The following is a 25,902-nucleotide window of genomic DNA, read 5'->3' as shown; positions in this document are numbered from 1 at the left end:
AGACCTTCAATTAAAGCCACTTGTTACAGAGAATTGCCCCGGAAGTTGTGGTGTTGAGAGAGTATGGGTGGCGTGAACGGCCTGTATTGAGGAGAAGTACCTTTTATCTGAAGTCCTACAACCATGTACCCAGAAACAAAGAAAGCGAAAAGGGGGATTTGGTCAAATCCTCCAGTTTCTAGACTAGAGGATGCGCAACTCTCCGCTTCTCCGGTCTAAAATATAAGAAGATGTGGTTGGACCGTGAGGGGATTTTCGTCACAGTACACCTAACAAGTCCCAAAGTCCCTCCCCATCCCTCCCACTCTATGTCCGCACATGTCTAATCCTCCGAAAAACGCTGCCTACGTCGACGAATACATCTCCCCCTCCCATTGCGGCCACGACACCTCCGCCCCGCCCAGCCCCATTTCGAAAAGCTCCAGCCCCATGAAGCCCGGATACGCAAGCGCCGGAACCTCATCTGAGAAAGACCGGTCATCGAGAAGCGATTGCGCCAAGCCGACATCCTCCTCATCCCCCCCAACTCTCCTGGCGGTGCTCGACGCCAGCACTCGCGAATGTGGGCGCAATTTGACAAACCGCGCGAACACAATATCGCCAAGCATATACGCCGTGTGGCTCGTCGGAAGCCCGATCGACCGCAGCCAGTCGACAAGGTTCACCACCAGACCGTCCAGAGCGTCCAGATCGTGGCCCGTGGCGCCCAGGTTCGACTCGTAGGTGTGCACGAGGCGACAGAGTGTGAGCGCCGCGAACGTGACGAGGTGGTAGATTTGATCCGTCAGATGGCGGGTTCGGTCGTCTGTGGTGTCGATGGCGAGGTTGATGATGTTCTTTGCGTGGGGCAGCATTCCGGCGACAAGGGATGCGCTGCTGCTGCTGCTGGTTGTGGTGGTCATGGTGGCGGATGCCTTTAGAGAGGCCGATTTCAGGCAGTTGCTGTAGGCGAGAAGGTGGGCGAAATGAAAGCCCATGCGCAGAAACTGGGAGCGAGGTTGCGCTGGAGGCACTGTTAGGAACCGCACCGCGAGTAGACAAATGGAGGGTAGATACTAAACAGTGCGAGAAACTCTTGCTGCCAGGTTGCTAGAGCACGTTTCACGGTCTCGAGATCCGGTTGCGACCCACAACACCTGCGGTAGATGATCCAGTAGAGCTTGACCTCGGCGATCATTCTGGCTTCGTAGTTGGTGATGCTGGCCGTTTGAATAAACCGTGCGCAGCGTTCGATATCGACGTCGGTCAGGAGAGCCTGGCGGCGGGTGCCTACACAGTATCTGGGAAATAGGTCAGTAAGGTAGGCTTTGTACAAGCGACAAGGGGGGAGCATGCTGCAAGTGGGCCAGGCATAGGTGGTTCCAAAGACACCATGCATCGATATGTCCTTGTACGGCTGGGAGAGTTGCGTCGGGTCGCGTAACTTCCATAAAGTCCGGGCTAATCAATGCCTGCTGTAAAGCATAGCCGGTCAAAAGCCAGCTGTCGATGCTCAGCGGCACTTGACCGATGGTCGTCGACCATAGGCTCAGGATCAGGACCGCCTGGAAGAATGGCGTCGTCTGTGGGACCACGAGTAACGAGGAGGTGACAAGGCGTTGTGCTTCTCGGAACAATTGAGGTGCGAGTCTGTCCGCAAGGTCTTGCGTGGTGTGTCGGACTGCGATTAACAAGACACTGCACGTAAGGAGCGGCGACCGTCTGATTTGTGAGAGAAGGGCCGGCGTTGAGAGATCCTCTGGAAACTTCACCCATCTGCCGTAGTGGGTATGAAATCTACCAGCCTAGTGTAAGTTGGAGCCAGTCCGAATCTCACTGAGGGTGCACACTCACAGTTCGACCAATGAGTGGGCGATAGAAGATGAAATCAGCCCGGAAGATATTGGGTCGACATACGCTTCGGGACGAACTTCATTCTGCTCCGGTGAGCGTACGCCAGCGTCGAAAGCAGCCTCCCTGATGAGGAGCACAGGAGCTGGATCATAATCAATGGCATTTTGTTCTTCCCTTGGGGATGGTTTGTCGTTGAATCGGCTAGCTAGCGCATCGATTTTAGCGTCGAGACGGTCGATCAAACTCTCTACCGTTCTTTCCAGTCTGCCGATTCTGTGTTTATGGCTGTTAGCTCTCGACTATGCTCTATACCAGGAAGATAACATGCGTAGCAAGAGATAGTACCTCTCATCGACCGCACTCCGCTGATTGACCTCAGGAGCGATGGTTCTTGTGTTCTGAGTATGTTCCGGGAGGCAATGAGTTGACGAGCTCGACCTGCAATTAGGGCTCGTCGGCTCGGAATCCAGCGAGCAAGGCTGCGCTAGTGTCGCGCACCGAAGACAACCGCTACCGGGACCTTGGGACGTATAGCATCGTGTTTTGTTCTTGCGGCACGAGACACACGCCTTCGAGGCCCTAGCCGATCGTAGAGGAGGCATGATTCGGGCAAGTCTGAAGACCTGGCGGTCGTCGAGAGCATAGCACTTCAAAAGCTGATTGAGCGCTTATCTTATCAGGAAGTGGGCCAATGGCGAAGTTTAGCGTGGAATGGGGTGATATCACGTCTAATGTGGTTTAGCGGCATTGATAAGGTACTCGAAGTTTCCTTGCGACTATACCTTGTAAGTTGTAGCCTGTCTTATGCGCTTCACTATCCAGCACAAACAGCCGCAAGTGAGTCTAGTCATCTAGCCCTACAAAGCAATCTAATACACGAGTACAAAGACATTTTTGCTTTCGAGAGGCTCCTTAGCGAATAAAGGCATGACGAATAGCCTAGTATTCAACACAGATCATTAGATGGCTACATTTCCAGTTAACATCCGCCCTGTGTCATTTCTCTCCTAGTTAATCCTCCCTCGCGCTTTGGATCGTAAGGCCCTGCCTGCTCTTTTTCAGCTGGGTTATCCTCATGATCGAACACGCGATAGAGCACTTTCCAAAGCAAAATGATGACGGCTGCTCCGATTGCGCAAGAGGCGGCAATGATAAGCCCACGAGTATACCGTGGTGCGTCTGTTTAGTTTTGTCAGCCTTCAAGAACCATAAGAGAGCCACAAACAATCACGGAAACATACCCTGCGATCGGAACAATTGATTGCCGGGCAGATTCGCCAGCTGGATACTCATGACATACGCCGCCAGTGCCACCGGCCGCTTCCGCTCCGGCATCTTGGTCGTCAGCCAGGCGGCGCTGATCGCTTGGGCGCAGCCCATCCCCATCTGTGTCCACACGACCCCCCCTAGTGCTCGCTATCAGTGTCCGTTATGGGTAAAAGAATAGGTCCAAGAAAGGAAAAAGAAAAGAATACATCAATCAGACAGAGGAGCACAAAGAAGAAAACGCACATACCATAGAGCAACCATTTTCCACTAGAATCCGGCGCCAATGCCAACCACAACAGCCCCGCCGCGCCCCAAAGATACCCGATGGCAATGTGGAGCCCACGCTCCTGCGACCGGTCACTACTGTATGCCAACGTTATGGACAGGAGCAATGCGCCAGCGCTACCGACAGAGTTGAGACCATTGGCTTGCAGGCTGGTAAACCCGAGGCTCTTGATGATAGAGGGCGCGTAGGTGTTCATCGGGGAGATCATCAGCATCGACAAGAAAGCGGCGACCAGGTGTCCGTAGAGGCGCCAATCGGTGAAGGTGCTGTGCACATCAGAGAGTGTGATAGACTGCCGCTGGTGACGCCCTTGTGCTTGTTGTGCCTTGGTGCGGTCGTCGTTGAGCACCCGGGTGATGAGGGTAGAGGCCTCGCGAGTAGTGAAGATGTTGTAGGATCGGCGAAAGAAGGTCTTAGGGCGGATGGGGCTGTGTGGGAGGTATAGGTATGCCACAATACCTAGGAAGCATGTAATGAGGCCCTCTGCTTTATTGTCAGTCGGCCTGTTTGGGGGTGGACTCGAACGAATAACTCACCGATCAAAAAAAGCCACTGCCACCCGTGAAGCCCGTGTCGACCGCCTAGTGAGAGGAGTCCAATCGAAAGAGGGCCGCCAAGAATGCCAGCAAAGCTATTCGAAGCCCAGAATATTGCATATCGCAGCGCAAGCTCCTGGTGGGTATAGTACCGCGAGATATAGAGGGCGAATCCGGGAATATACCCGCCTTCGAGGGCTCCGATGAAGAATCGGGCGGCGATCAGCCCCGACTCACTCTTGATGAAGATCTGGGACCATGTGGCAACGCCCCAGAGAAGCATTGTGATGGGCAAGAATCTTTCGGGGCCTATGTATCGACTGATAACGTTGAAAGGCAACTCGGTGATGATGAAGCCCACAGTGAACAGGGTCTGGGCCATGTTGATCGCCGAGTTGCTCACATTGATATCAGCCCGCAGCGTATCTGTCAACGCATTGCCGATGTTCGTGCGGTCGAACTGCAGAAAGCAGAAGCAGACCACGATGAAAGGGAGGATGCACAAGTCGGCCTTCATCTTGGCCTTGCGGGTTTCTCCAGCTGTGGGCTGAAGGTCCGGGTCATACCCGGGAATGTTGATAAGTTCATCAATATGTGCGTCCGGTTGATGGGAGTAGGTCTCCTTTGAAGCAGGCACTAAAGACATCGACTTGGTTGAGGCAGTCATACTGGCATCAGAGATCGATTGGAGCATAGCAATGCCTCCCAGCATGCTTGAGACGATATCCCTCCATTTTTATCCTGTACTTGCTCCCTTCAGTACTGATTGAATCCCTGCGTGGGATAGGTTGAGAGATGAGGTGATAAAGCCATGTTCTGATATCAGAATGAGTATCACTGTAGCAGATATGCGGAGGGATCCGATGCCGGCGGCATCCCGCCGGCAAGCCGCCGGCCCGCGGCATCTTGTTTATGCAGGCACCCGACACCCAGTCAACGTCAATACTGTTCATTTAAGAAACTGATTTCCAACCCTTTCAGCTTTCGCCTCTATGCAGCATCACCTTCGTCAACAGACCTTCACGTTCTCACCTTCCCAACAATGGAGCAAAATACCCTGAAAAGACGAGGCGTTGGTCTCATCGGAGTCGACAAGCAACGGTCTTTCGGAGGCTACACACTCTTCTGCCCTCTCACCAGCGACCGAGCGCACCTCGTTGACATCGATGGCAAAGAGGTACACACCTGGAAGCTCCCCGGTCGAATCGGCCGCCACGCGCGAGTCCTCCCCAACGGCAACCTAGCCGTCAACACGCTGCGCCCCGAACCCAACCAAACCACACACGACGGCGGCCCATTCCCCTTCCCCTTCTTCAACAAGTACGGCGGGGGCATCATGAGCGAGCTCAGCCCGGAGGGCACCATCGTGCGCCAATTCACTGACCCCCTCGCTCACCATGACCAATACCACTACGGCGACGGGCGCCTGCTCTACACGGGTCTCGAACCGCTGTCCGCCGCGCAAGCAGCGCAGGTGCTCGGCGGCGTTCCCGGCAGCGAGATCGACGGCCTGACGTACGCGGACACGATCAAGGAAGTCGACGCGACCGGACAGCTGGTGTGGCAGTGGAACGTCTCAGAGCACCTGCTGCCCCGCGCGGCAGAGTTCCCCCTGCAGCCGCACTACACCCGCGAGCACTACCCACTCATCAACTCGGTGCTGCCCCTGCGCGACGGGCGACATATCCTGGCCTCGCTGCGCTCCGTGTCCGCGGTGATCATCATCGAGAAGGCCACCGGCGCCATCGTCTGGCACCTGGGGCCCGAGACCCTGGCGCAGCAGCACAACGCCACCGAGCTGGACAACGGCAACATCCTCATCTTCGACAACGGGGCCTTCCGCACCGGCGAGTCGATCACCTACTCCCGCGCCATCGAGATCGACCGTGCCACGAAGCAGATTGTCTGGGAGTACCGTGATCGCTCCCAGCCGATCGCCTTCTTCACGCCCTTCATGGGCAGTGCCCAGCGGTTGGGGAACGGGAACACGCTGCTGTGCGAGAGTGCTTTTGGCCGGGTGTTTGAGGTCACGCGCGAGGGCGAGATTTGCTGGGAGTATGTCAATCCCCACTTCGCGCCGTATCCCGATGCGGCGACGGCGCGGTTGTTTCCAGGGGAGTCGAATGCGTTGTTTCGGGCGTATCGGTACGGGTTGGAGGATATTCCGTGGTTGAGGGCGAAGCTTGAGGGAAGCTTAGATAGTGGCGACATAAAAGGGGAACTATAATGACAGCCATAGCCTTGTTTGATACCACTGCTATTTATTTGCCTAGGCGGTATAATTAAAGTTAAACAGAAGAAGTACAGTACAATATCTAACAATACAAATTTCAAACAGACATGTCATTGATTAGTGAATAATAGTCGTGCCCTATCCTGATCACAGGCGGCGCTTGTTTCGTCGTTGGGTATGCTTACAGGCCTCCCGTTAACTTTTAATCGGAAGGCAGACGTGTCCTCTAGCTTTTGGAACGGGATAAAATGTGTCTATAAGAAACTTCATGAAAGGGCCACCGAATAGGAGAAAGAGGAGAAGCTTTGTTGCGTCATCCACCCTAGAATAATATACACTTTGAGCGCCAATGAATAGGATTATTAGGGGTGAGCATCACACGGACTGATATGCAGCGGGACTATTGGTGCTTCCTCTCTTCCACCGACTATGTACAGTACACCCTGCATACAGTATATCCAGAACGCGGAAAAATCCGATCATGTTCAACATTCTGTGGCACTCTACCCGCCAATCCATAGCCACATTTAGCAGTCACTCAGGACCACGTCATCGAACAGGATATGCGCGGGGACCTCCTTCCCAGCGTCAACGCAAGAGCCGACAAAGTGCAGGGTCAAATCCCGCGCCGGGGGGTGAATGGATCCAGTCAGCTGGATCCACTCGTCGGCGTGCCAGATGAAGTCGGAGGCAATGGCACCCGCCTGGGGGTCCTCGCCGAGATAGGCGCTGACTTCGCAGTGGCCGGTGCTGGGGATGGGGTCGGCCACGCGGACCCACAGGGTGAGGTTGTGCTCATTCTCGTCGTCGAGCCAGTACAGGTCCTGGGCGACGGAGACTTGTGGGACTTTTTCCGTGCCGGTGACATCCCTAAGGTTTGTGAGGCGGGAGGGTTAGATGGGATGGGAGTTGGGGATGAAATGAGGGAGGGAGTTGTTACAGGTAGTATTTGCCAGCGTGCGCGATGGTGCCCTGTACGATGTTGGCGACGTTTCCAGCGGAAGCGTACCATCCGTCGAGAGCGCCGGTCTCGAAGCTAGGGTTGTTGATGACGTTGCAAGGCATTGTGTCTGTGTTGAGGATGGTTTGAGAATTTGCTGGGTGGCTGGTCTGATGTTGAGGTTTGATCGATGAGAATGGGATGGAGGTGGAAGCAAGGGGTTTATATAAGATGTAGGATACATCGATACTTCTGGTTATGTTGCATAGTATACCACTGCATAGGAAGGATATGGGCGATGGTTGGTCAAGTCTCACGTCTAAGCCCCCAAAAGAGCCCCATCTCGTAGCTCGGATCTCGCCAATGATCTACCCATTTTGGTTCCTGCATCAGCACTAAGATACTGTATGAAGCTCCCTTGAAATAAAGGAGTTTAGGTTGTTTCCGAAAGGGGTCAAAATCCAGTTTTCTAACAGATAAAAGATGGTTGCCTGACGAGCGGAGCCAACTCGCCAAGAAGATAAGATAGACCCTTTGCTTGGATGGCGGCAGTGATCGAACTCCACCATCTCCACAAGTTTCCGGAGACCCTTCCCGAGTGGGTCCAAGTTGCCAGGCATCAATCAAAAATCAAGATGGTAACTCGATCCTTCCGGAATGACCATCCGTTTAGATGGATGGTTTGTTGCTCGATACTACGACACTGTAGTAAGTCACTGCCAGGCAGCACCTTTTTCACCTATGACCCTGAGCATTGAGGATTACATTAGTATGTCAATTCTTGCTCAGTCGTTTCGAAAGGGTCTGTCGCTTTTCACCCCTACTTGGTAAGGAGGGAATGCTCAGTGTCGTACTAGTTGAAGGATGGCAATCCCTAGAAGGTACGATGAGGTCATGTACTGTTAAATGGGGCTCTTTTCTCCACCACGTACCATGTTTGGGAGTGAAGGTGCAATTGAGTCAAGAATCCGAGAGCATGTATTCCAGTAATGAAGAGTACAAGTTCATTGCATCTGATTCAATGGAGCCACGACTGATTTTACCTCGAACACATCGAGGAAGCTGTCAGCACTATCAAGACCCCTGTTACGAGGGCAGAGCGACTTTATCGCCCACGGGATGGTCCTCTAATAAAGATTCTAATCGGGGTATAAGTAAGGTCGCTCGGTGAGATAGCATGGGTAGCAGAAATCTTAGCATTGGCCATAACAATCCAGAATTCGTTCGTGGGACCACCGCATTTGTGTGGAAGGAGCTAGGACCTCCTACTCTATAAGAGAGACCTCAACGCGGGTGCTTAGACTGTACTGTATTAAAAAGATTAGCCAACTCTGCAGGACCCTTGATCATTCTATAGTTGAAGCAATTTCTATATCCGGGTTTATTGCCCTGGTATCCGCATTTACTTGCTGGTGCAGGTTCAATCGAGTGACCCTTTTGGAAAAATTTGTGATTGAGTACGATACCTTCCAATTATATTATTGTTGCAGAATTAATGAGTGGTTCCTACGTGATTTGAGGAGTGTGAAAGCTTGGGATTAGCTGAACATCAAGCTCACTGAAATTGGTTGGGTGGTTTTGGCGTAGTGCAAGCCCAGGAGCAGTACCATCCTATTATATACAAACATCCATCTTGCCGCTTCAACAACACGCTTACGAGAAGGGACAGTCTTGATGAGCCTTCATCTAACTGAACCTGTTCTGAGTTGGACAATGAGAAAAACCATCCAATTTGATAGAGTTACTGAGTACTACCGATCCACTTGCAGGACAGCTAGCGGTATTGATGAAGGTCAATTTCCAAGTGAGTCTGCTAAAGCAAATGACGTATATATTTTTTTGTGCTGATACCTCCTCAACAAAGAGGCTCTTATGGCTCAGTTGGTAGAGCGCATGACTAGTAATCATGAGGTCCGCGGTTCGAATCCGCGTGAGAGCACATCTGTTCTCTTTTTGCCCTCCCCGCCTTTATGTTCCAACACAATAGGCATACATACATACATCTGATCTTTTCCTTATCGCTTTCCAGAAATCGACCGTGTAACCACCCATAATCATCACAGATGCAGTTGTGCAATAGGGCCCTTTTTCCGCAAGTCACGTTGCCGCACCGGATCCCAAACTTCACATGCCAAATAAATGCAAACGTGACAAACAACTTCACTAGTATTTCCTTCTAGGCACCCAGTAGTTTCTGCCTGGAATCTCGCTTTATGACAAGTTCTATAAATCTCCCTACCCTTTCTTTCCCCACCCTCTTCCCCTTATGCGAGGGTTTTCCCTAGCAAACTCAATTGATGATCAAGATTCGCACTTCAAGCACCAACTAAGAATGGGAGAGTGGGATATCTACTGTGCGATTTGCGGGGCCCCTTTTTCCAGCCGGGTGGATATTGACCCGGAAGGAACCGAGGGGAATCGTTACCGCTACGAGATCCTCAAAAACTCCAGCTTGAAATGGCTCGATGAAGTCCGTGCCCTAGGGATCAATGCGGACTCACCCGCAACCGATAAGTGCGCTACCGTTGTCTCCCACTTCACACTGCAAGCGACATGTGTTCTTACTAGTGCTAGATCGTACTTAACTGGTCTCGGTCGTTACTCTGGCATGGTAAGGCTACAATCACAATACCCATCCGAGAATCAGTCTACTACCGGCTAACCTTCCAGATCAGGGGTGTATAGATGCTGCCACCGGAAATGGTAGGCCTTCCGGCGATCAACCTGGCCCGGGTTAATTTATGCTCTCTCCAGATCTCAACCTTGTCATGGAGCGCCCTGATCTGGAACCTCAAGAGGAAATCAATCTAGTTGCGTAAGCTTCCGGTGTTGACTTACCCAGACCCGCTCTAAAACACACCCATAGATATCAGGATTATAACGACGAGGAGGCCCCACATGTCTTCCCTTTCCATTCCATCTGCTACGAGGAAATTCTTCTGCGATGTCTGTGGAAAGTGTCCAGGCAGCTCCAACGCGAAGTTCTCTTTAACGCATTTGAGGCTTTGCAGGATGAGGGCTACGTCAGGCTGGACGTGGACTACGGAGCACCCGATCCGCCGGAAGAACAATACTGGGAAGCCACCAAGGGCGAAGAGGTAAGTTACCGCCACAACCCTGTTTGCGATCGTGCGTTAGAGATCATCGGCTAAGGTTTGTGAGGTCCTGATGGTGAACCCGGTCAAGATCCCCGAATTGGATGCTCAACTCAGCCAGATCGCCAAGTTTCGCGGGAAGGGTAATGAGTCGATGGCGAAGGCATGGCCTCCGAGACAGGATATATTCAGTCGACTGCCCATTGAGCTTCGTCTTGAGATTTTCAGAGCCCTGCCAGCTGGCTCGATCCTTTCTGTGAAGGCTGCTTCTGCCGTGATGCATGCGACCCCCTTGACTGCCAGACTTTGGAGGCAGAAGTTGGAATGCGAGGTGCCGTGGCTGTGGGAAATTGCGGACTACAACGTTTTCCAATCCCAGGCGGCGGAATCTCGGGCTTCAGAGCTGCTGCTCAACATTGATCATAAAAGCCGATACACGTCTGAAAATGACGACTATGTCTTTGGGTTGGCCAATCGACGGAGGATCTGGGGTGTTTGCGAGCAGATTCGAAGTAAATACCTGGAGTTGCTCGAAGGCGCGTCCGTTCTGGATCGGTGATGATACTGGTAGGGTGGCTTGGCTCAGATAAGCGCCTCAATTCCTTCCTTCTTATCTTAGCCTAGATTGAAAGTGTCTCTTATTGCTCAGGAATACCATGATTAGACTTTCATCCGAGACTAGGTGATGTAGTCTAAGTTCAAAGTTCGACGAGGCACCGCAATGCAGCATAGCATGAACAGGTGCCCGGGACCCAATTCTCAACTGCGTACATCCTCCAGAATGTGCAGCATGTTCACTATGGCATCCAGGCCATATGAACAGCCTCTCTTGGAACATGAGCACCTGGAAGATACCTCACCGTCCACTATGAGAATAGCCGGTTCATACTGGAACGCGACCATCACTGGAAGGGTGGCATATTCCACCTCTCGACCGACGAGACCCGAATCTTCTACAATAAAACATACATTGGAAAGCTTTAAGGTCATCCGGACTACAAAGACGATGTCTTCTATGTTTGTCAGCCTGGGACACAGAATGATCTCTCGAAGGACGGACAGTGGACGACAGATATCAGCGAGGCGCTGCACGTCCAGCTCAATCCGGGAGACGATCAAGTGACTCATACTTCCGACACCACTACTACCATCACCGCCATTAACAACAACTGCAACGCAACGGCCCGACCATTGACTCCGCCTACAAGTAGTCTTGAGCAAGTCTTCATTTCGGCCGACGGAATAGATCTCTACCAACCTGATACCAGCTTCGTTCTCTATGCCATCAACAGCGGCTTCCGCAACTCCGGGGACGCGCAAAACTTCGGAGGCGAGCTGGCCTTCCGAGGTGGCCGTACAACTATGGAGCTCGATTCCAGCTGTCTTCCTAGACCCGAATCCGTTCGAACGAAGGGGGATACCTGGTTGTGACGATGGGTCTGGCGGATTACCTGGAGGGAGAATGGCTCGACCATACCATCCGGACTGCGTGTGATACGTGCGAGGAGTGGTATTGACTCGGCTTCAGCGAAGAGCCTGCGGATCACGATGATTGGGCTTTGATGCCGGTTCCGCGGGGGCTGCCGAGTATGTTTGTCTTGTGGAACGGGAATTGGTACTACGCGATCAGTTACCTGAAGGCGAGCTTCGCTGACGGAGCGGGTGAGGACGATTGAGGAGGCGACTGTCTTTCAGTTTGTGGGTGCTTGTCCTCACTAAAAGACACCCTTGGGTATAGGTCAATGGGAAAGCAGTATGTCTTCTATCTGGTCCCCGCCTGGGTGGAACATTCATAAGTACACGGATTAGTATCATATGAGATATCAATACCAAAAGCCGTCCAATTGACGTATCGCTCTGATTACAACCCCGAGCCCCCTATTCTACCTTTTTCTCATCAGCCACCGCAGGAGCGACAATCGGACCCCCCAGCACCGTCATCAACGACTTCCAAGCCAGCCGCAAGATATAGAGCCCCAAGGTCGCCAGATTGACCCACACCAGAAGAACAAGGTAGAGCAGCGCGCGCGGGGGGATCGCCTTGACGATCTGCGTGGGATCGACCCCGGTCTTCTCCTGGAAGCCGTTCAACCCCGCCGACATCGTGGACTCAAGTTCGCTGACGTCCTGCATCTCGCTTGCGGTACCATTCTTCTCCACGAAGGCGTCGTTGTGGATTGCCGTGAAAAGAAAGCCGCCGACGAGCGTTACGATGAACATGCCGACGCATTTGAAGAGTAGCTCGTAGAGCCAGGAGAGGGTAAACAGGAGCAGGAGGAGCGCGTTGCGCGGTGAGTGATGGTGCGCGGCGGTTATAATGTATGCGACCGTGGGGTTTACAGTCCCCAAATTGGCAGATGGCTGCGATGCGATAAACAGGCGACAGATGAGGAACGTAAGAAGGCTTGTGGGGACGATCAGGCTAAGCATGCCCTGGTCGGAGTTGAGCGCGTCCAGGGCCGCAAAGGCCAGAGCGGTTGCGGTCCATGAGGCCAGGAATAGCACCGCGATGGCCTTGGAGATAGTTGGAAGAGTGGCCATTTGCGATTACTGTAAGAGGGGAGAGTGTCGAAGTCGAACACACTGGATGAAGATATGACTTTTTGTTCATGGGTTGTTTTTTGTTTTCTTTTTGAGGGGCGCGATGTGGCCTTTTATTCTGGAGGGATCGGGTGGTGGCGGGACGATAAAGGGTCTCATCCCGATCCACACAAAGGATGCCTAGAAGACCCTCACTTGGAGCCTAAACTAGATTCATCCTCCTTGGAGGTATTTAGTGCTTACACCTAGGACGGAATGGGACTTGGGTTAATAATGTAGCCACTTCCATTTTTCCGCTCTAGACCCAACTTGGTCGCGCCTTTTGCTCCACCAAGTTAGATTAGCTACTTATACATGTACTTTCACACAACTTTCATGGAGGAATCCACACCTAGACTTACATACCTTATCTAACCGTGTTAGAATACCTATTTTCCCCAAGTCTCTGATGTACAAGGATGTACAAGTAGAGACACCAGAGGTTGTAGAGGAGTTGAGTCTATATTTTGGAGGCCAACAGCTATATCTTCTGCGTGGAATTGATTTTGAAAACATAAGCACTTATTCAGACCGGTCTACGCCGGAAAACCTGCATATACGAGTCAAGTTCATCATGATCCTGGCAGAAGGTCAAGGTGCTTGTAGCTGAATCAGCAGATTATATCATATCGCTACGGGAGTGATAGATACCCCTTTTTCAAATCCCGGTTGTTTAATCAGCGAAGAAACCTTCGCTTCACCTGCCTCAGAATCCGGCTCCATCGCGCTCAATGCTGGGATAATTCCGGTCAACACAACGTCATTTGTCGGAGGCGAAAATAATCTGCGCCCTTCCAATACCCACGCAAGTACCATCGCGAATGCCAAGCAGACCATCACCAGAGCCGTGTAATTCATATTCGAGGTAGTCACGGGGTGGGATTGAGGGAGCTGCACCCATTGTCAATATATCGGGGCAAGTATCGAAGTACCGGGGTTGGGATAGTCCCGGAAATCAGACTCACGACGGAAACAACGACAACCAGGACCGAGTATAGCACCGAAACGAGGTAGATCGGGGTGGACCAGACCCCAAAGTTCCATCGATCACATGCAGGTAGCAGTTGGCCTCTGGTGATAAGAAGAATCAGGGCCGGAGAGCCTGCACCATCAGACCGTTAGCGTCTTTCATACGTCGTTGGGGCTTCCAAAGGGTGTTAAATATCATACCGAAGCTGATGATCATACAGGTAATTTGCGATCCGACGAAGGCGTTGTAGGCGGAGCTGGAAAAGAGATAGCTGGACTTCGTGTCAGATCAGGCACCCCACTGCGACAGCGAGAGGGAAGGATATCTTCCAATGATACGTACATCAATCCGACAAGAGCACAAACCAGGGACGGCAGGGTAATCGACCAAAATGGCAGGTGGGAATTCGATGAACGTTTTGTAAGCCTAGCGCAGCGCATTATCTGTTAGGGCTCCGACATCAGGTGCTTTTTGCCAATCCCAAGAATTCCATCGGGCCTACCGAGCATTCCAAAATAAGCCACCGTCTCGGGCGAACGCATAGCCCTGTCGGCTCATGGTCACCGCACTGCCCAGAGCCGAGGTGGCATTGTTGATAATCAAAATCAGACAAAACGCGATGGCGGCTGCATTACTTCCGGTTCCGAGTCGGATAATCTCCAGCACAGGCACTCTGCATGCTTGCGATCAGCAGTGATGTACCTTAAGTGAACTGGGGGTGGAGGGGGAAGGAAAGAAATCCAGCATACCCTGTGGCGCTACTTGTGATAGCGGACACGTCAGTAATAGAGAATCCCAAGACGATGATCCACACCAGCCCGACGACGAACTGAGAAAGAATAACAATCATCATTATTCGCGGGAGTAGGATTTTCGGGCGGGGCAGTTCCTCTGCAAGATGAGCTGGCCCATCCAACCCCATCATGGTTCCGAAGCTATTTACCAGCCCGAGCAGAATCGCGAAGCCGTGCGAATGATATCTTTTTTTTTTTTTGGTCAGCAGATAAGACCTTAACATTTCTTGTCCCCTGGGGCACATGTGGAAGCACCATGGATGCCTTGCTTACCCCGTCTCATCGATGACCTGAACAAACACAGATTTCGAATCAGCCTTGGGGGCCTTGACCAGTAGAGCGATTGTATAAGCCACAAATCCAAAGGCCGTCGCATAGCCTGTAGACATCACGTCAGTCATACTACCCTACTCGGGGCTTTACATAGGTCAGATTGCTTGTGAGACTAACAGCCCAGGAGTTCCAGCGTCGGAATACCGCGGACAGCCACGAGATTGAACAGCCAGCATAAGGTGTTAATGGAGATGTAGACGACAAAGAGCTTCCAGCGAGGCGATATGTCAATCTCCGGGTTGCACAATTTGACTAGCCCTAGCGTCAAGGTAGCAACAATTGCGCACGCGCCCGCATGGGTGAAAATCCAACCGAGATAGTTCAACCAGCCGAGAGGATACGCTATTTGGCGGCGGTGTTTTAGAGGGATCAGAAAACATGCGTAGTGATAGGCGCCGCCTGGTCTTACATGAGCTGCTCTGAAGCCGCGTAGTACATATATGTTGAGGTAATGATGTGCTGCTTACCTGCAGTAGAGAACCTTGATGCACACTGGGCGAAGGTCATCACCATGCAGATCACCGCGAGATTGGAGCCAATGCTGTCCACATGACAGTCAGATGCGAAAGCCATAGAGCGTCAAGATGTCTCTCTGGCATGCACCGTGGTACGGTGGTATTGTACGTACAATCCGTAAAGTATCACCGGGACACCGCCGGCTGGTAGCCCCACAACGATGATAAATGAAAGGGTCCCAAAGACATTGAGGGTCAGCCACCCTAGACCGATCGCACTCCAGAGGCCAAATATGTGGGGTGAATGTGATTCAGGTTGTATCGACATAGCGAAGATGATATGTTAAGTTTGTTCGCAGATTCGCTTGAATGTTGCAAGGACCCATAGCATTATGCGTCTGGCTTTTAAGAAGGAAAGACTTGTCTAGTCCTCTCGCTCGCTACTTTGGACTGAAAGGATGTCGGCGTTTGATTTTGGCTTTCCAGTTCCTATCATGACAGATAAGATATCTTGATAGCATATTAGGGACAAGAAAGGAAAGGTTGAACTATGATGCCTTTGCCACTGATAAGCATTTATATAAACTCTATTGCAGACCAATAAACATGCAGATGCTTTGGCTTGGCAGGTAATTTCGAATCTGCGTGATTTGGTTGCTCAGGTAGCCTGGATATTCCATGTTGATAATTTGACCTGTGAAGTAGCAATCTTTATTCACCGCTCATATGCGGGCGGCCAGTCCGGTGTATGTGGAGTGAGTTGCACTGACAGCCTCTGAATTTATTTTGATTGATCTACATATTTATATCAAAAAAACAGCACCCATGAGAACGCACTATCAGCGACAAAAGTCAAAAGCAAGAGCAGTTGAGGCCTACATTTAGACTTTTCAAGGAAGTGTCCAAAGTGGCTGCAATCTTCCACATGTTCAGCGTCACAGAAGCATGGTCGACAATCAGCGCATCAAAGTAAAACGTTAATCTCCGCTCCTAGGTCCCTGACGACCTCCCTCCATTGTACCCTACCCTCGTGAGTGGCACTCGTTTGTTGCCATATCGCTCTGAGGATTGATATCACGGATAGTGGCCCCTGAAATTCCAAGACTGTGTGCATCTCAGTCAACTTCGCCTCAAACCTTGAGCGTGCTTGCTCGGTGCGAGCATGCAGGGCAATCATGAACAGGGGGAACAAACAAGCCTGAAGCCAGGACAGTTTGTCCAGCGGCTCCATAGAAGACTGCACCAAGTCCTTGATCAGATCGTCGTTGGGTCCGAGAGCATATATCTCGCTGTACACAAAACACAGCATGCCGACCTTCCAGATGCCATTGAAGTGCTGAATGGAGCTGACAAACTCTGCGGGAACCGTGGATATATTCGGATGCCATTGCCGGATTCTGTTGACCAAATCTGCAATCCGGGGCATCAAGCGCAGTAACTCGTCCGGGGATCCAGTAGTGCTGATTCGAGCTACGGCGAGGGAATGCTCAGTCGCCTCGCGCAGGAAAAGATGCATCTGATAGTCGGGCAAGTTGTCCCACCATTGACGCTGATGAGAGGCCATCTCTAGCCCTTCGGTGGAGCTGCCTCGGGATGGTACTAGTCCCAGATCGAAAGGCGTGGCATCAGTTTTTGAGCAGGATCACGTATAAAACTAAATTGATAGGGAGGGATTCTCACATTCATCGATGCATTTGAGCTCGTTAAGAGTTTCCTCCGGTACCAAGCCTCTAACCAGGGTCTTGCCCATCGTGACTGCCCAGTTGTATTGAAGAAGCACACAGTGCAGGCCGGTGAGGGCCTTGGTACTTGCTGAGGCTGAGAAAGCGATTTCCAACAGTCGACGACAGCCTATGAGCTTTGAGCTCCATGTCGCCAATCCAGTACCGATGATCTGTGGCGAGTCAATGCGCTTTCTGGATGACGGGAAGAAGATCGCATACATCGAAGACAACGGACAGAAGGACTGTTACTCCCAGGCTCCATGCCTCATCCTGGCTTTTCAAGGCCTCGCGAAATGACTCTTGCACTGCCATGCGGTAAGGCTTGATGGCAAACCTGGGTAAACGTCCTTGTTTAGTGAGATGCAGTGCAGAAGCTAGCATGATTGATTTCAATAGAGGTTCCGACTCGGTTGCAAGAGCTCCATAGATTATACGATAAGGATTCTGGTCTTTTTTGACCGGGTACAGTCGCAAGGCGAGGGTTTCCATGTCTAGAAAAGAAGAAAAAAGGTCACCATCTCGCTCAGCAAATGGTGTCCCAGAGAGTGGACCGAGACTCACAGTAGGTGAATAAATACTGGTCAAAAGGATCCTGAGGAGTGGGTGGCAGGGTTGTTGGCTCATGCATGAAAAGGAGAGAAGGGTCGAGGGTTGACACCTCCTCTGCCTGCGTGGTATCTGCAAAGCAGTCCCCTACTGCCTCAACCACAATGGGAGATAAGAGGGCATTGCGTTGCACCTCAGGTTCAACAGAAACGGTCCAGTCTAGATCTTCATCCCAATGCGAATCGAGATCCAGAAGAAGAGAGTCCTCTATCACCTCGAAAGGTGACTCCACGATCTCATCAATTTCCATAATTTCCAAGCCTGATGTAGGACTCGGTCGTAAGGCCCGTGGGATGGCATCTACTTCGTGGTCGGCTGGTCGGTTTCTCTTGATCTTGGACACCATCTGCCCTTTCCGACTGCCACGGGCTGTGAAGTCGGTCAGGACGATGCCATACCCTCCGCAGTCGACTCCGCGCAGGCGACAGTTCATGCAAGTTGGCTTCTGCTCGTCACACTTTTGATGCCGTTTTCGACATGTCCAGCATCCTAGATCAACCCGAATGTGTCAAAATGAGAGAGATAGGATGAAGCCTCAGCATTGGGGAAGGGAGCCTACCACTTCTGGATCTCTTTCTAAGAAGATTATCACCATGGCTGTCAGGCATGATGGGTGTCTCTGCTGTGCCACTGCAGCGATCCGAAAGCCCAGGCTATCCTGATCAGTTGGGCGGGGAAAGAATTGATTGATACCCCGCCCTATCGGTAAAGATGCCCTTTTATAGAAGCGCCCCAGAGCTCGATTAGATAAGGATGGACTAGCTCCGATCCACTCCATTATGGATTGTGGTATGTACATGTACAGTACGTCCCGACATCCTTGCCAACATATGAAATTCGAATGTGCTAGACATGATTTTCACTGGAACCGTTTATATTGACAATAAAAGATAGGTAGGCCTTTCTCCCTTAAGTAAAGAAAAGAAAAGAAAAAGAGAGAAGGGAAGCAGAAGAACGACCAAGAAGAAAAAAACAAAAGAAGAAAAAGGAAAAGAAAGGGAAAAAGATAAGTAGAGAATCAATGCGTACCACAAGGGCCCTTTCTCTGTATTTTGGAGAAAGAATAATTCATGTGTATGGATAATGATCCCACGTGAAATGGCGATTGAATAGATCCAATCTAACCCGATTCGGTGGTGTTAGCCGATGGCCTCTGTAGCCCATCTCCCGATATCGCATCGTCCCTATCCTTTGCATTGGTCATAGGACATATGAATCCTTATGACTTCGGCAGGATATGTATTTTCCAGGTCATCCTGTCATTCAGTTCCCACGCCAGACTCTTTCGCCGTCGCGTTCTTCCTTAGAGAAACATGCGGAACCCTGAAGCCTTGGCGGCCCATGAAGGGTACGGCGATGATGTCCTCTCAATTGTGAGCCGGGTTGTGACCTCAGATGCTCAACAGAGGGAGACTTTAGAACTCGATTGTCCAGTCCCGCTAGGAAAGATCAGGCAGGGACTAGTCACTTGCCTGATACTACTGTGCAATTTGATCCAGGTCTGCACCCTTCACGCACACAAATGAACCCATGCTTCAGAGGTTTCCTCTCTGTTAATCATGGGGAAACTCACTCACGCTTCCCTCAGTTTACTTCAATGTTTGCCACCGTAGCTGGAGGCTATGGATTCAGTGCTCGACTCGGCCGGAAAGTCGGAGCTTCACAAGCGAACTGGATGCCGGCCGCGTATGGGTATGTGCCCCCAAACCGGGCAGAACTGAATTGCAACCGTGCCTTGTAGTATAGGACACCAAGTGCCGAGAGCGGAACTGCTAGACCTGACAGCCTCAGTTGATAACCTTTATAACAGACTGACCCAGAGTGCGTTCGTCCTGATTAGCGGTCGGCTGGGAGCAATCTATGGCCACCAAAGACTCCTTTTGCTGGGGGGAGCGATCTTCGTCATCTTCTCGATTTGCAACGCATTTTGCACCACCTATGCGTCGTTTATCGCCATGCGTGCGTTGACCGGGATCGGAGGGGGCATCCTTATGCCCAACGCCGTGGCGGTGCTTACCATCATGATCCCACCGGGCAGAGCCCGAAATTATACTCTGGCCCTCTTTGCAGCGTCACCGCCCATAGGCGCTTTGATCGGAGCATTGATCACCGGAGCGATCTTGGAATCTACGGACTGGAAATGGATTTTCGTGTTCATGTGAGTTTTCGATGGGCGGAAAGAATGCCCCTGCAATCAAAACCCACATCCAGGAACTGAAACAGAATCAGTGCGTGTCTAGGCGTTGCAGCTTTTGGGGGTCTTTTCTTTGCCGCCCCGCCCGAGGAGAGATTGGCAAAAGATGGAAAAGTGGACTACGTGGGCGCCGTGCTTGGCCTGGGTGGGCTTATTCTGTTCAATGTTGCGTGGAAGTATGGTGACTCTGCCCCAATGATGCCGCTGTCTATAACTGATTCTCTTCATAATCCAGCCAGGCCCCGTCTACTGGATGGGAGACACCAAGCACTATCGTGATCTTGGTGGTCTCAGTGATTATGGTAATCCTCTTCTTCGTGTGGGAAACCTGGTATGCTGCGGAGCCGATCATGCCGGTGGCAATCTTCCAGGCCCCCAGTTTCAAGGCTTTGGTTCTGGTCGTCCTTTTCATATACATGTCCGTTGGAATCTCACTCTGGTACATGGTGGCGTGGGAACAGCTGATCCGCGATTGGACGGTTCTTCATGTCGCAGTGGGGTGGGTTCCCTACGGCCTCGGGGCGTCGGTTGCGGTGATGGGGGCCGCCTGGCTGATCCCACACCTGGAGGCGCAGTATATCCTCGCCATAGGATGCCTCGCTTCCCTGGCGTCCCTAGTGCTACTAGCGACCATGCCGGAGCAGCAGTTGTACTGGGCCCAGGTCTTCCCCTCGACCGTGCTCGGCAGTTTCTGCCCCGATTTCGTTTACGTCGCCGCTCAGATCATTGCCAGCAATAGCGTCCAGAAACACGAGCAGGGGGTTGCGGGCAGCTTAGTCGGGACGTTGAATCTCTATGGCAATAGTCTGGGGCTCGGGTTTGCGGGCACCATTGAGGTCTCGGTTGCGAAGCACCGGGGGTCTGAAGTCGCGGGCTATAGGGCTGCCCTCTGGTTTGGTGCCGCTCTTTCGGTGTCGGCTTTGATCTTGGATCTCGCATTCGTGAGACTACGTCATGTCGACCGTGAAGATTGGGACTCAGAGCATACGCCCACTGCTGGTTCCATAACCGACCTATGAAGACTGGCTCGGGCACCAGAAAACTATGAAGCGATTGGAAACCCGATGGGGTGAAAAAGTCAAAAGGGGAAAAGATGTAAAATAGTCAAAATCCATTGCACATTTGCGGAACAGGTCAAACATCCCAAGCAAGCTTTATTCTTCCTCGGGGGTGGAGATATCCATGAGCAATGCATTACGTACTGTGGGTTGAGATGTGAACCACTGGAAATTCCATCATGGGATGTACCCCATCCTTGGTTTTCATTAAGTCGGACAAGATGAAAGCAAAACAACAACAGAAGGTAATGTATGTAAGACAGATAACTCGCCGGCGATAGAGAAATAGCCCCTGTTATAGATCGCGGTGGCGATGACAACTCATATCGGCAACAATCATCTCAATATAGTAAAGGTCATATCCAGTAGCACTGAGATAGCCCACCAACAACTCCCCAAGTAACCCTAGTCAACTACTGTACAAGCTTTTATTTGAATTAACAGCTGATTGCCGTTGATCCAACGGCCTGATTTATGCGGATTGCATAGGTTCGCATTCGCGTCCATATCCAGATAGATACTAAAAGTGTTGAGATTAGTCGGCTGCTCCAAGTCGTATAGAAACAGAGACGCATCTTACAACCTTCCGCTGACGGCGAAGCTAAACAGTGCAAGATCTAGTTATCCTAGCCATACATTTTTTGACCGGGAAGATGTTTGCATATCCTTTGATTCGGTTGTCAGGACACAGGTTAGATAATGTAGCGAAAGTGACATGCGGCAAGGCAGGCCCAGTCAGGGCTATCGGCACGCCTAGCCCAAATAGGCCGTCATTGCCGCTCGGCACTATTGACATCCGTGATCCCCGAGACTATACAACCAGTGAATAACCTGGAATACGATGATAAAGTAGAGTTACTCCAAGGGAACCCCGGCATTTTCCCGCACTTTGCACAGGATCTTTCCAAACTTGTAGCTTTAGCACCGGTATAGTCATATCCTGCCATATGTGCAAACCAACGCCGCTGATAGGCCTAGACATGTCGACTCACTCACCGGGCCCTCTGTTCAGAGGAGGAAGTTCTCGATTCCAGAATGTCAGAGCTTCCTGCTCACGATCTCTGGCGGCATTCTGGATAACGCTATGGATGATCCTGCCATTTGTTCCTCCAGCATTGAAAACAAGGAGTTTGAGGTGAGTTTGTCGTTTCGCAGAAAACCCGAATTTTCGCTAGTTGATAGTTCCATCTGATTTAAAATGTGCATCCCAGTAGAAATAAAACTGAGTGATAGTCCTGGATGCGGCGTTTCCCAGATATTATATCAACCTGTCGCCAGGCGGCTTGAGGGTTGAATGCCGGATTTAGTCCCTTGTAGCTCGAAGTCTATTTCACAGACCACTTTGCTAGATACCGTGCTATCAATAATTTTATATTCACCAAAAAAATGTGAACTTAGTATTAGGACTTGTAAAAGAGCCACGGTACATGAGAAATTGTAGGCTGTCCTAGTGTTCAGAGTTCGAACGATGCAGATGCATCATATGCAAAACCTTCGAGCTCTCTTTCGATGAACTTCTGACATACTCTTATGATAATGCAGACGGTATTACAATCAGTATTAATCACGGGCTTGCAGAGAATAAGTGATAGCCCCATTAAGAACAAACAGCCAGAGCATCGGATTTGGCAAAGCTAATACTACTGTGTATGGCGATCTTCAATAACTTTGTGAAGGAAAGCTGCCGTTCACGGAACAAAACCTAAGGGACACTCGCCCTTTCAGTATGCCAGTTCCAACAACTGCACACGAAGGCCTTGCCTTAAGAGGCTGCGCTGGCCACCTGGCCATGGAATTCACCATAGCCAAACGGATCTTCCTTGCTTCCCAACAGCGTAATCGGATCCTTCATGGCGACATGACCACAGCTGGGGTGGCTAACTGAGTAGCCCAGTAAGGCCTGAACCTGCGGCTCATAGGTCCTAACCACATCCAAGTCGACTCCTAGGTATTGGTTTTCATCTGCCCGCAGGGAGCCCCGGGTCATGTGGCAGGAGTAGATGATGCGGCGCTCCGGGGGGCTCGTCCGGTTCTCGCCCGCCCCGTGCCATATGCTGCCAATGATAAACACCGCGTCGCCTTTGTTCATCTCGCAGGTAGAGCAGAGGGATCGATCCGCTGGGCCACAGATGGAGGCTTCGGGCCACTTGTGGGAGCCGACAATGACCTGAGTGGCGCCGTTGTCAAAGTTCGTGTCCTAAAAAGATGAAAGTGTCTTACATGAGCTGCGTGTTCTCTTTCTTGGCGGGGGAAGGTTCCGTCTGAAAGGAGGAGAGGATTCTGCCTACCACCCCTGCAACCAACAGCCCGAGAAGGGAGCTCTCTCCGCTTCCTTCCAAATGCTCGAAGTGCTGGGCCATGTCGTCTCGATGGAGCTGCTGGGCAGTTGAAGGAGAGCCGCGGTTGAAGGCCTCCGACACGGCCAAGACGGGGTATGAGACCGTGTGGTACCTTTTCCCATCGCGATATACATTTCTATGGTAGCGGTCAGCCCAAAAGGTAGAAGAGGAAGAAAAGCGGAACACTCACGATTCTTCCTTTAGTAGCGCTTTGGCGGTCTCGCGGAACGTGGGGTGGTTGATCGCTTGGTGGGCAAAGGTCGAAGACTTCCCTGCAAAACCGCTGAGGGGGGGATCCGCGGCATCGAAGAGTTTCCCAACATAGGTCCCGAGCTTCGACCAGTAGGGCTGCGCCTCGGCATGAATTTGGTCGATGGTTTCCGGACTTAGGAAGTTCTTGATGATGATGCCGCCGTCTCGTCGGATAATGCTGACGATGGCATCGATGGGGGCCGTGGCATCCAGCTCTACCACTTCGGGGTTTCCAGCTTGGTGAGGGGGGTTAGGCATACTGTATATTGGAATATACACAAAAGGTCAGCTCGTGTTGTAGGTCGTTGTAATTTGAAATACAGGAAGTTGTTGTTGTTGTTGTTGTTGTTGTTTGGATTATTTATGATTATTGGGTTGCAGATGTTCTGCAATACTTAGGGCGAAGCCGAAAATGGAAATCATAGCCTCGGCAATCGCGGTATGTTTACAGTATTGATAGGATGTCGTATGATACGGCAACGATTGCACATCTCCAAGTTCATCAATTTGACGTGACTGAAAGTAGTGCGTTTCCCACTACTTACCACTTTACAGCCAGTGCTAGAGGTGGGGCAATGACAGTCCCCGGCTATCACCACTCAATGTGGCTGTTCGTGGCGAATTCCGACTCATGGGCGACCCTACGCGCATAGGACAACCATTACCATCACAATCAGGACGGTCTGGAAATACTTAATCCTTCGTCTCACCTATCTTCTTTACCTATTCGCTTGTTCTAAATAACAACTAACTACACGAAACCCGTCCACTCTCGCACTTGCCCTGGTTTTCCACCGCCATGCCCGCCGCAGTCAAGCATTTCTCAGCCGGCGCTGCAGACCCACACATCATCCACCAATACCTCAAAGCCGACGGCGTGGTAATTGTGGAAGGTGCCACCACACGCGAGACCATCGATACCGTCCTGGAGGAAGTCGGCTCTGTCCCTAGTGGGCAGACCTATGCCCTAGCAGCCAAGAGTGCGACCTTCGCGACCCAGCTCCTGATGAATCCCCTCTACCTCGATCTCACCAGTCGAATCCTCACGGACGCGTGTATCATATACTATGAGCAGGAGCGGACGGTGTCGATTTCCGAGCCCCAGGTCTCGCAGACCTCGATTTTGTCTGCCCAGCCAAACAGCCTCCCCTGGGGCCTCCGCCGTCAAGACGAATGCCACCACATCTCCCACCCAGCCAAGCGCGAAGCCCAGCTCGGGATCATGTACGCCGCGCACGATCTCACCCGCGATAACGGTGCGGTGCGCGTGGTCATCGGGTCCAATCACTGGACCGACTCGCGGGACCCCAAGCCCGAGGACGAATATCTCGTCGAGTTGCGCAAAGGCGACGCTTTGTTCTGGTGAGTCCCCTGTCAATCTCTAAACCCCGGCCACAAACCATACCCTGCAACATTACCGAACTGACGAACCGACTCAGGCTGGGATCCACCTACTTCGGTCGCGCGGCCAACGCCACCGATCAGAATAGCGTGCTCTTGAGCGCGACTGCGACCGCGGGATACCGCCGCCAGGAGGAGAATCAATACCTCGCGGTGCCGTGGGAGGTGGTTGAGAGGTACCCGACGCCGGTGCAGCGATTCCTGGGTTATGCGGTGAGCCGACCGTACGGCGGGTCCGTCGAGCACATGGAGCCCTTGGACTTTATGAAGGTCAAGGGGGACTGGTCGAAATACGTCCCCGTAGATTTGATTTGAACTGTCATTTGGCCAGCCGTTGGTGAGGTATAAATGCCGGGAAAATCAGTGCTGTAATTGAGAAAGGCCTTCTCGAACGTCTGCAGTTATCATTTAGTCTGCATTAGCACATAGAACCGCCTCTTAGACGGTCATCTCAATGACAATGACCCAGTATGACGCCCAAACTATGGCAAATTGACACTTCCTACTCCACTACGTCATATTACGATGCATACGAAATCGAGTATAGGAAAGAAGAGCCTCAACGACAGCCCAATCGCTTTCGAGTTCTGATAGAATGACAAACCACAATTGCTGGGATGCGAGTCAATCACAGACAATGCATTCACTCGTGGTCTCAGCTGCCGCCTTCCAACGAGGCCAGACGGGTTAAGGTATGGGACGCATGGTAGAAACAAATCTAGGAAAATCCCTACGGCGGGCTTAGAAATATTCTCAAAGATAGCCTCGATGATAGTATGGAGTAGGCTGGCTAATTTCATAGTAACAAGCACAGGGATGTAGATAATATTTGTAGCTAAGATATAAGGCGCCAGTTGGTTTGATGAGTCTTGGTAAGTACTGGTACCTTAGGTCTCTCCGGGGTATAGTACTATGCGACTGATGAATAAAATTCTTGTCAAGATCACAGGCTTGGTATAGGTCCGGATAAGTGATGAGGAGCGTTATGACCAGGGCTATTTACA

At 51.5% G+C, this 25,902-nt stretch overlaps 12 protein-coding genes and 1 non-coding gene across 13 annotated transcripts; 6 read left to right on the top strand and 7 right to left on the bottom strand.

Moving 5' to 3' along the window:
• Positions 1-344: 344 nt before the first annotated feature.
• Positions 345-2,457, bottom strand: BO86DRAFT_365541 (Zn(II)2Cys6 transcription factor domain-containing protein; the record flags this gene model as incomplete). Its single annotated transcript, XM_025670060.1, has 5 exons — positions 2,179-2,457; positions 1,834-2,106; positions 1,336-1,776; positions 1,057-1,280; positions 345-1,003 (listed from the first exon to the last, which is right to left on the bottom strand). The coding sequence occupies exons 1-5, from the start codon at positions 2,433-2,435 to the stop codon at positions 345-347; spliced, it is 1,854 nt and encodes a 617-aa protein (XP_025526102.1). The 5' UTR covers positions 2,436-2,457.
• Positions 2,458-2,812: 355 nt separating this feature from the next.
• BO86DRAFT_316892 (MFS general substrate transporter) lies at positions 2,813-4,570 on the bottom strand (the record flags this gene model as incomplete). The annotated part of the gene is made up of 4 exons (XM_025668145.1): positions 2,813-3,012; positions 3,075-3,239; positions 3,350-3,891; positions 3,921-4,570. The coding sequence occupies 4 exons, from the start codon at positions 4,568-4,570 to the stop codon at positions 2,813-2,815; spliced, it is 1,557 nt and encodes a 518-aa protein (XP_025526101.1).
• A 317-nt stretch (positions 4,571-4,887) lies between these two features.
• BO86DRAFT_133606 (PQQ repeat-containing protein) lies at positions 4,888-6,264 on the top strand. The gene has a single exon (XM_025666124.1). It carries the CDS (start codon positions 4,967-4,969, stop codon positions 6,149-6,151), a length of 1,185 nt encoding a protein of 394 aa, XP_025526100.1. The 5' UTR covers positions 4,888-4,966; the 3' UTR covers positions 6,152-6,264.
• A 180-nt stretch (positions 6,265-6,444) lies between these two features.
• On the bottom strand, positions 6,445-7,498 carry BO86DRAFT_342114 (uncharacterized protein). The gene is made up of 2 exons (XM_025669103.1): positions 7,098-7,498; positions 6,445-7,027 (listed from the first exon to the last, which is right to left on the bottom strand). Exons 1-2 carry the CDS (start codon positions 7,220-7,222, stop codon positions 6,685-6,687), a joined length of 468 nt encoding a protein of 155 aa, XP_025526099.1. The 5' UTR covers positions 7,223-7,498; the 3' UTR covers positions 6,445-6,684.
• Positions 7,499-8,963: 1,465 nt separating this feature from the next.
• BO86DRAFT_t189 lies at positions 8,964-9,036 on the top strand. The gene has a single exon. It is a non-coding gene; the product is annotated as a tRNA-Thr (tRNA).
• Positions 9,037-9,429: 393 nt separating this feature from the next.
• Positions 9,430-10,604, top strand: BO86DRAFT_342112 (F-box domain protein; the record flags this gene model as incomplete). Its single annotated transcript, XM_025669102.1, has 5 exons — positions 9,430-9,611; positions 9,672-9,708; positions 9,773-9,800; positions 9,918-10,195; positions 10,260-10,604. Coding segments are annotated over 5 exons (870 nt in total), but the record flags the coding sequence as incomplete, so codon positions are not given.
• A 387-nt stretch (positions 10,605-10,991) lies between these two features.
• BO86DRAFT_401196 (uncharacterized protein) lies at positions 10,992-11,868 on the top strand (the record flags this gene model as incomplete). Its single annotated transcript, XM_025673762.1, has 3 exons — positions 10,992-11,073; positions 11,178-11,619; positions 11,721-11,868. 3 exons carry the CDS (start codon positions 10,992-10,994, stop codon positions 11,866-11,868), a joined length of 672 nt encoding a protein of 223 aa, XP_025526097.1.
• Positions 11,869-11,927: 59 nt separating this feature from the next.
• Positions 11,928-12,857, bottom strand: BO86DRAFT_390545 (uncharacterized protein). The gene has a single exon (XM_025672419.1). The coding sequence runs from the start codon at positions 12,731-12,733 to the stop codon at positions 12,071-12,073; it is 663 nt and encodes a 220-aa protein (XP_025526096.1). The 5' UTR covers positions 12,734-12,857; the 3' UTR covers positions 11,928-12,070.
• Positions 12,858-13,478: 621 nt separating this feature from the next.
• Positions 13,479-15,652, bottom strand: BO86DRAFT_401194 (uncharacterized protein; the record flags this gene model as incomplete). Its single annotated transcript, XM_025673761.1, has 11 exons — positions 13,479-13,506; positions 13,578-13,663; positions 13,738-13,874; positions 13,943-14,013; positions 14,085-14,168; positions 14,245-14,415; positions 14,492-14,722; positions 14,810-14,915; positions 14,987-15,268; positions 15,337-15,410; positions 15,498-15,652. 11 exons carry the CDS (start codon positions 15,650-15,652, stop codon positions 13,479-13,481), a joined length of 1,425 nt encoding a protein of 474 aa, XP_025526095.1.
• Positions 15,653-16,288: 636 nt separating this feature from the next.
• BO86DRAFT_433930 (Zn(II)2Cys6 transcription factor) lies at positions 16,289-18,313 on the bottom strand (the record flags this gene model as incomplete). Its single annotated transcript, XM_025675879.1, has 5 exons — positions 18,214-18,313; positions 17,610-18,143; positions 17,284-17,539; positions 17,005-17,240; positions 16,289-16,923 (listed from the first exon to the last, which is right to left on the bottom strand). Exons 1-5 carry the CDS (start codon positions 18,260-18,262, stop codon positions 16,289-16,291), a joined length of 1,710 nt encoding a protein of 569 aa, XP_025526094.1. The 5' UTR covers positions 18,263-18,313.
• Positions 18,314-18,967: 654 nt separating this feature from the next.
• On the top strand, positions 18,968-20,867 carry BO86DRAFT_420304 (MFS general substrate transporter; the record flags this gene model as incomplete). The annotated part of the gene is made up of 5 exons (XM_025675193.1): positions 18,968-19,153; positions 19,243-19,346; positions 19,465-19,812; positions 19,884-20,024; positions 20,084-20,867. The coding sequence occupies 5 exons, from the start codon at positions 18,968-18,970 to the stop codon at positions 20,865-20,867; spliced, it is 1,563 nt and encodes a 520-aa protein (XP_025526093.1).
• Positions 20,868-22,668: 1,801 nt separating this feature from the next.
• Positions 22,669-23,809, bottom strand: BO86DRAFT_433928 (phytanoyl-CoA dioxygenase family protein; the record flags this gene model as incomplete). The annotated part of the gene is made up of 3 exons (XM_025675878.1): positions 23,436-23,809; positions 23,195-23,381; positions 22,669-23,103 (listed from the first exon to the last, which is right to left on the bottom strand). The coding sequence occupies exons 1-3, from the start codon at positions 23,753-23,755 to the stop codon at positions 22,669-22,671; spliced, it is 942 nt and encodes a 313-aa protein (XP_025526092.1). The 5' UTR covers positions 23,756-23,809.
• A 417-nt stretch (positions 23,810-24,226) lies between these two features.
• On the top strand, positions 24,227-25,326 carry BO86DRAFT_133505 (uncharacterized protein). Its single transcript, XM_025666123.1, has 2 exons — positions 24,227-24,859; positions 24,937-25,326. Exons 1-2 carry the CDS (start codon positions 24,297-24,299, stop codon positions 25,211-25,213), a joined length of 840 nt encoding a protein of 279 aa, XP_025526091.1. The 5' UTR covers positions 24,227-24,296; the 3' UTR covers positions 25,214-25,326.
• Positions 25,327-25,902: the final 576 nt, after the last annotated feature.

This window comes from Aspergillus japonicus (genome assembly GCF_003184785.1).
Source record: "Aspergillus japonicus CBS 114.51 unplaced genomic scaffold BO86scaffold_37, whole genome shotgun sequence".
NCBI lineage: Eukaryota > Fungi > Ascomycota > Eurotiomycetes > Eurotiales > Aspergillaceae > Aspergillus > Aspergillus japonicus.
This window is presented reverse-complemented; position numbering and strand designations above follow the sequence as displayed.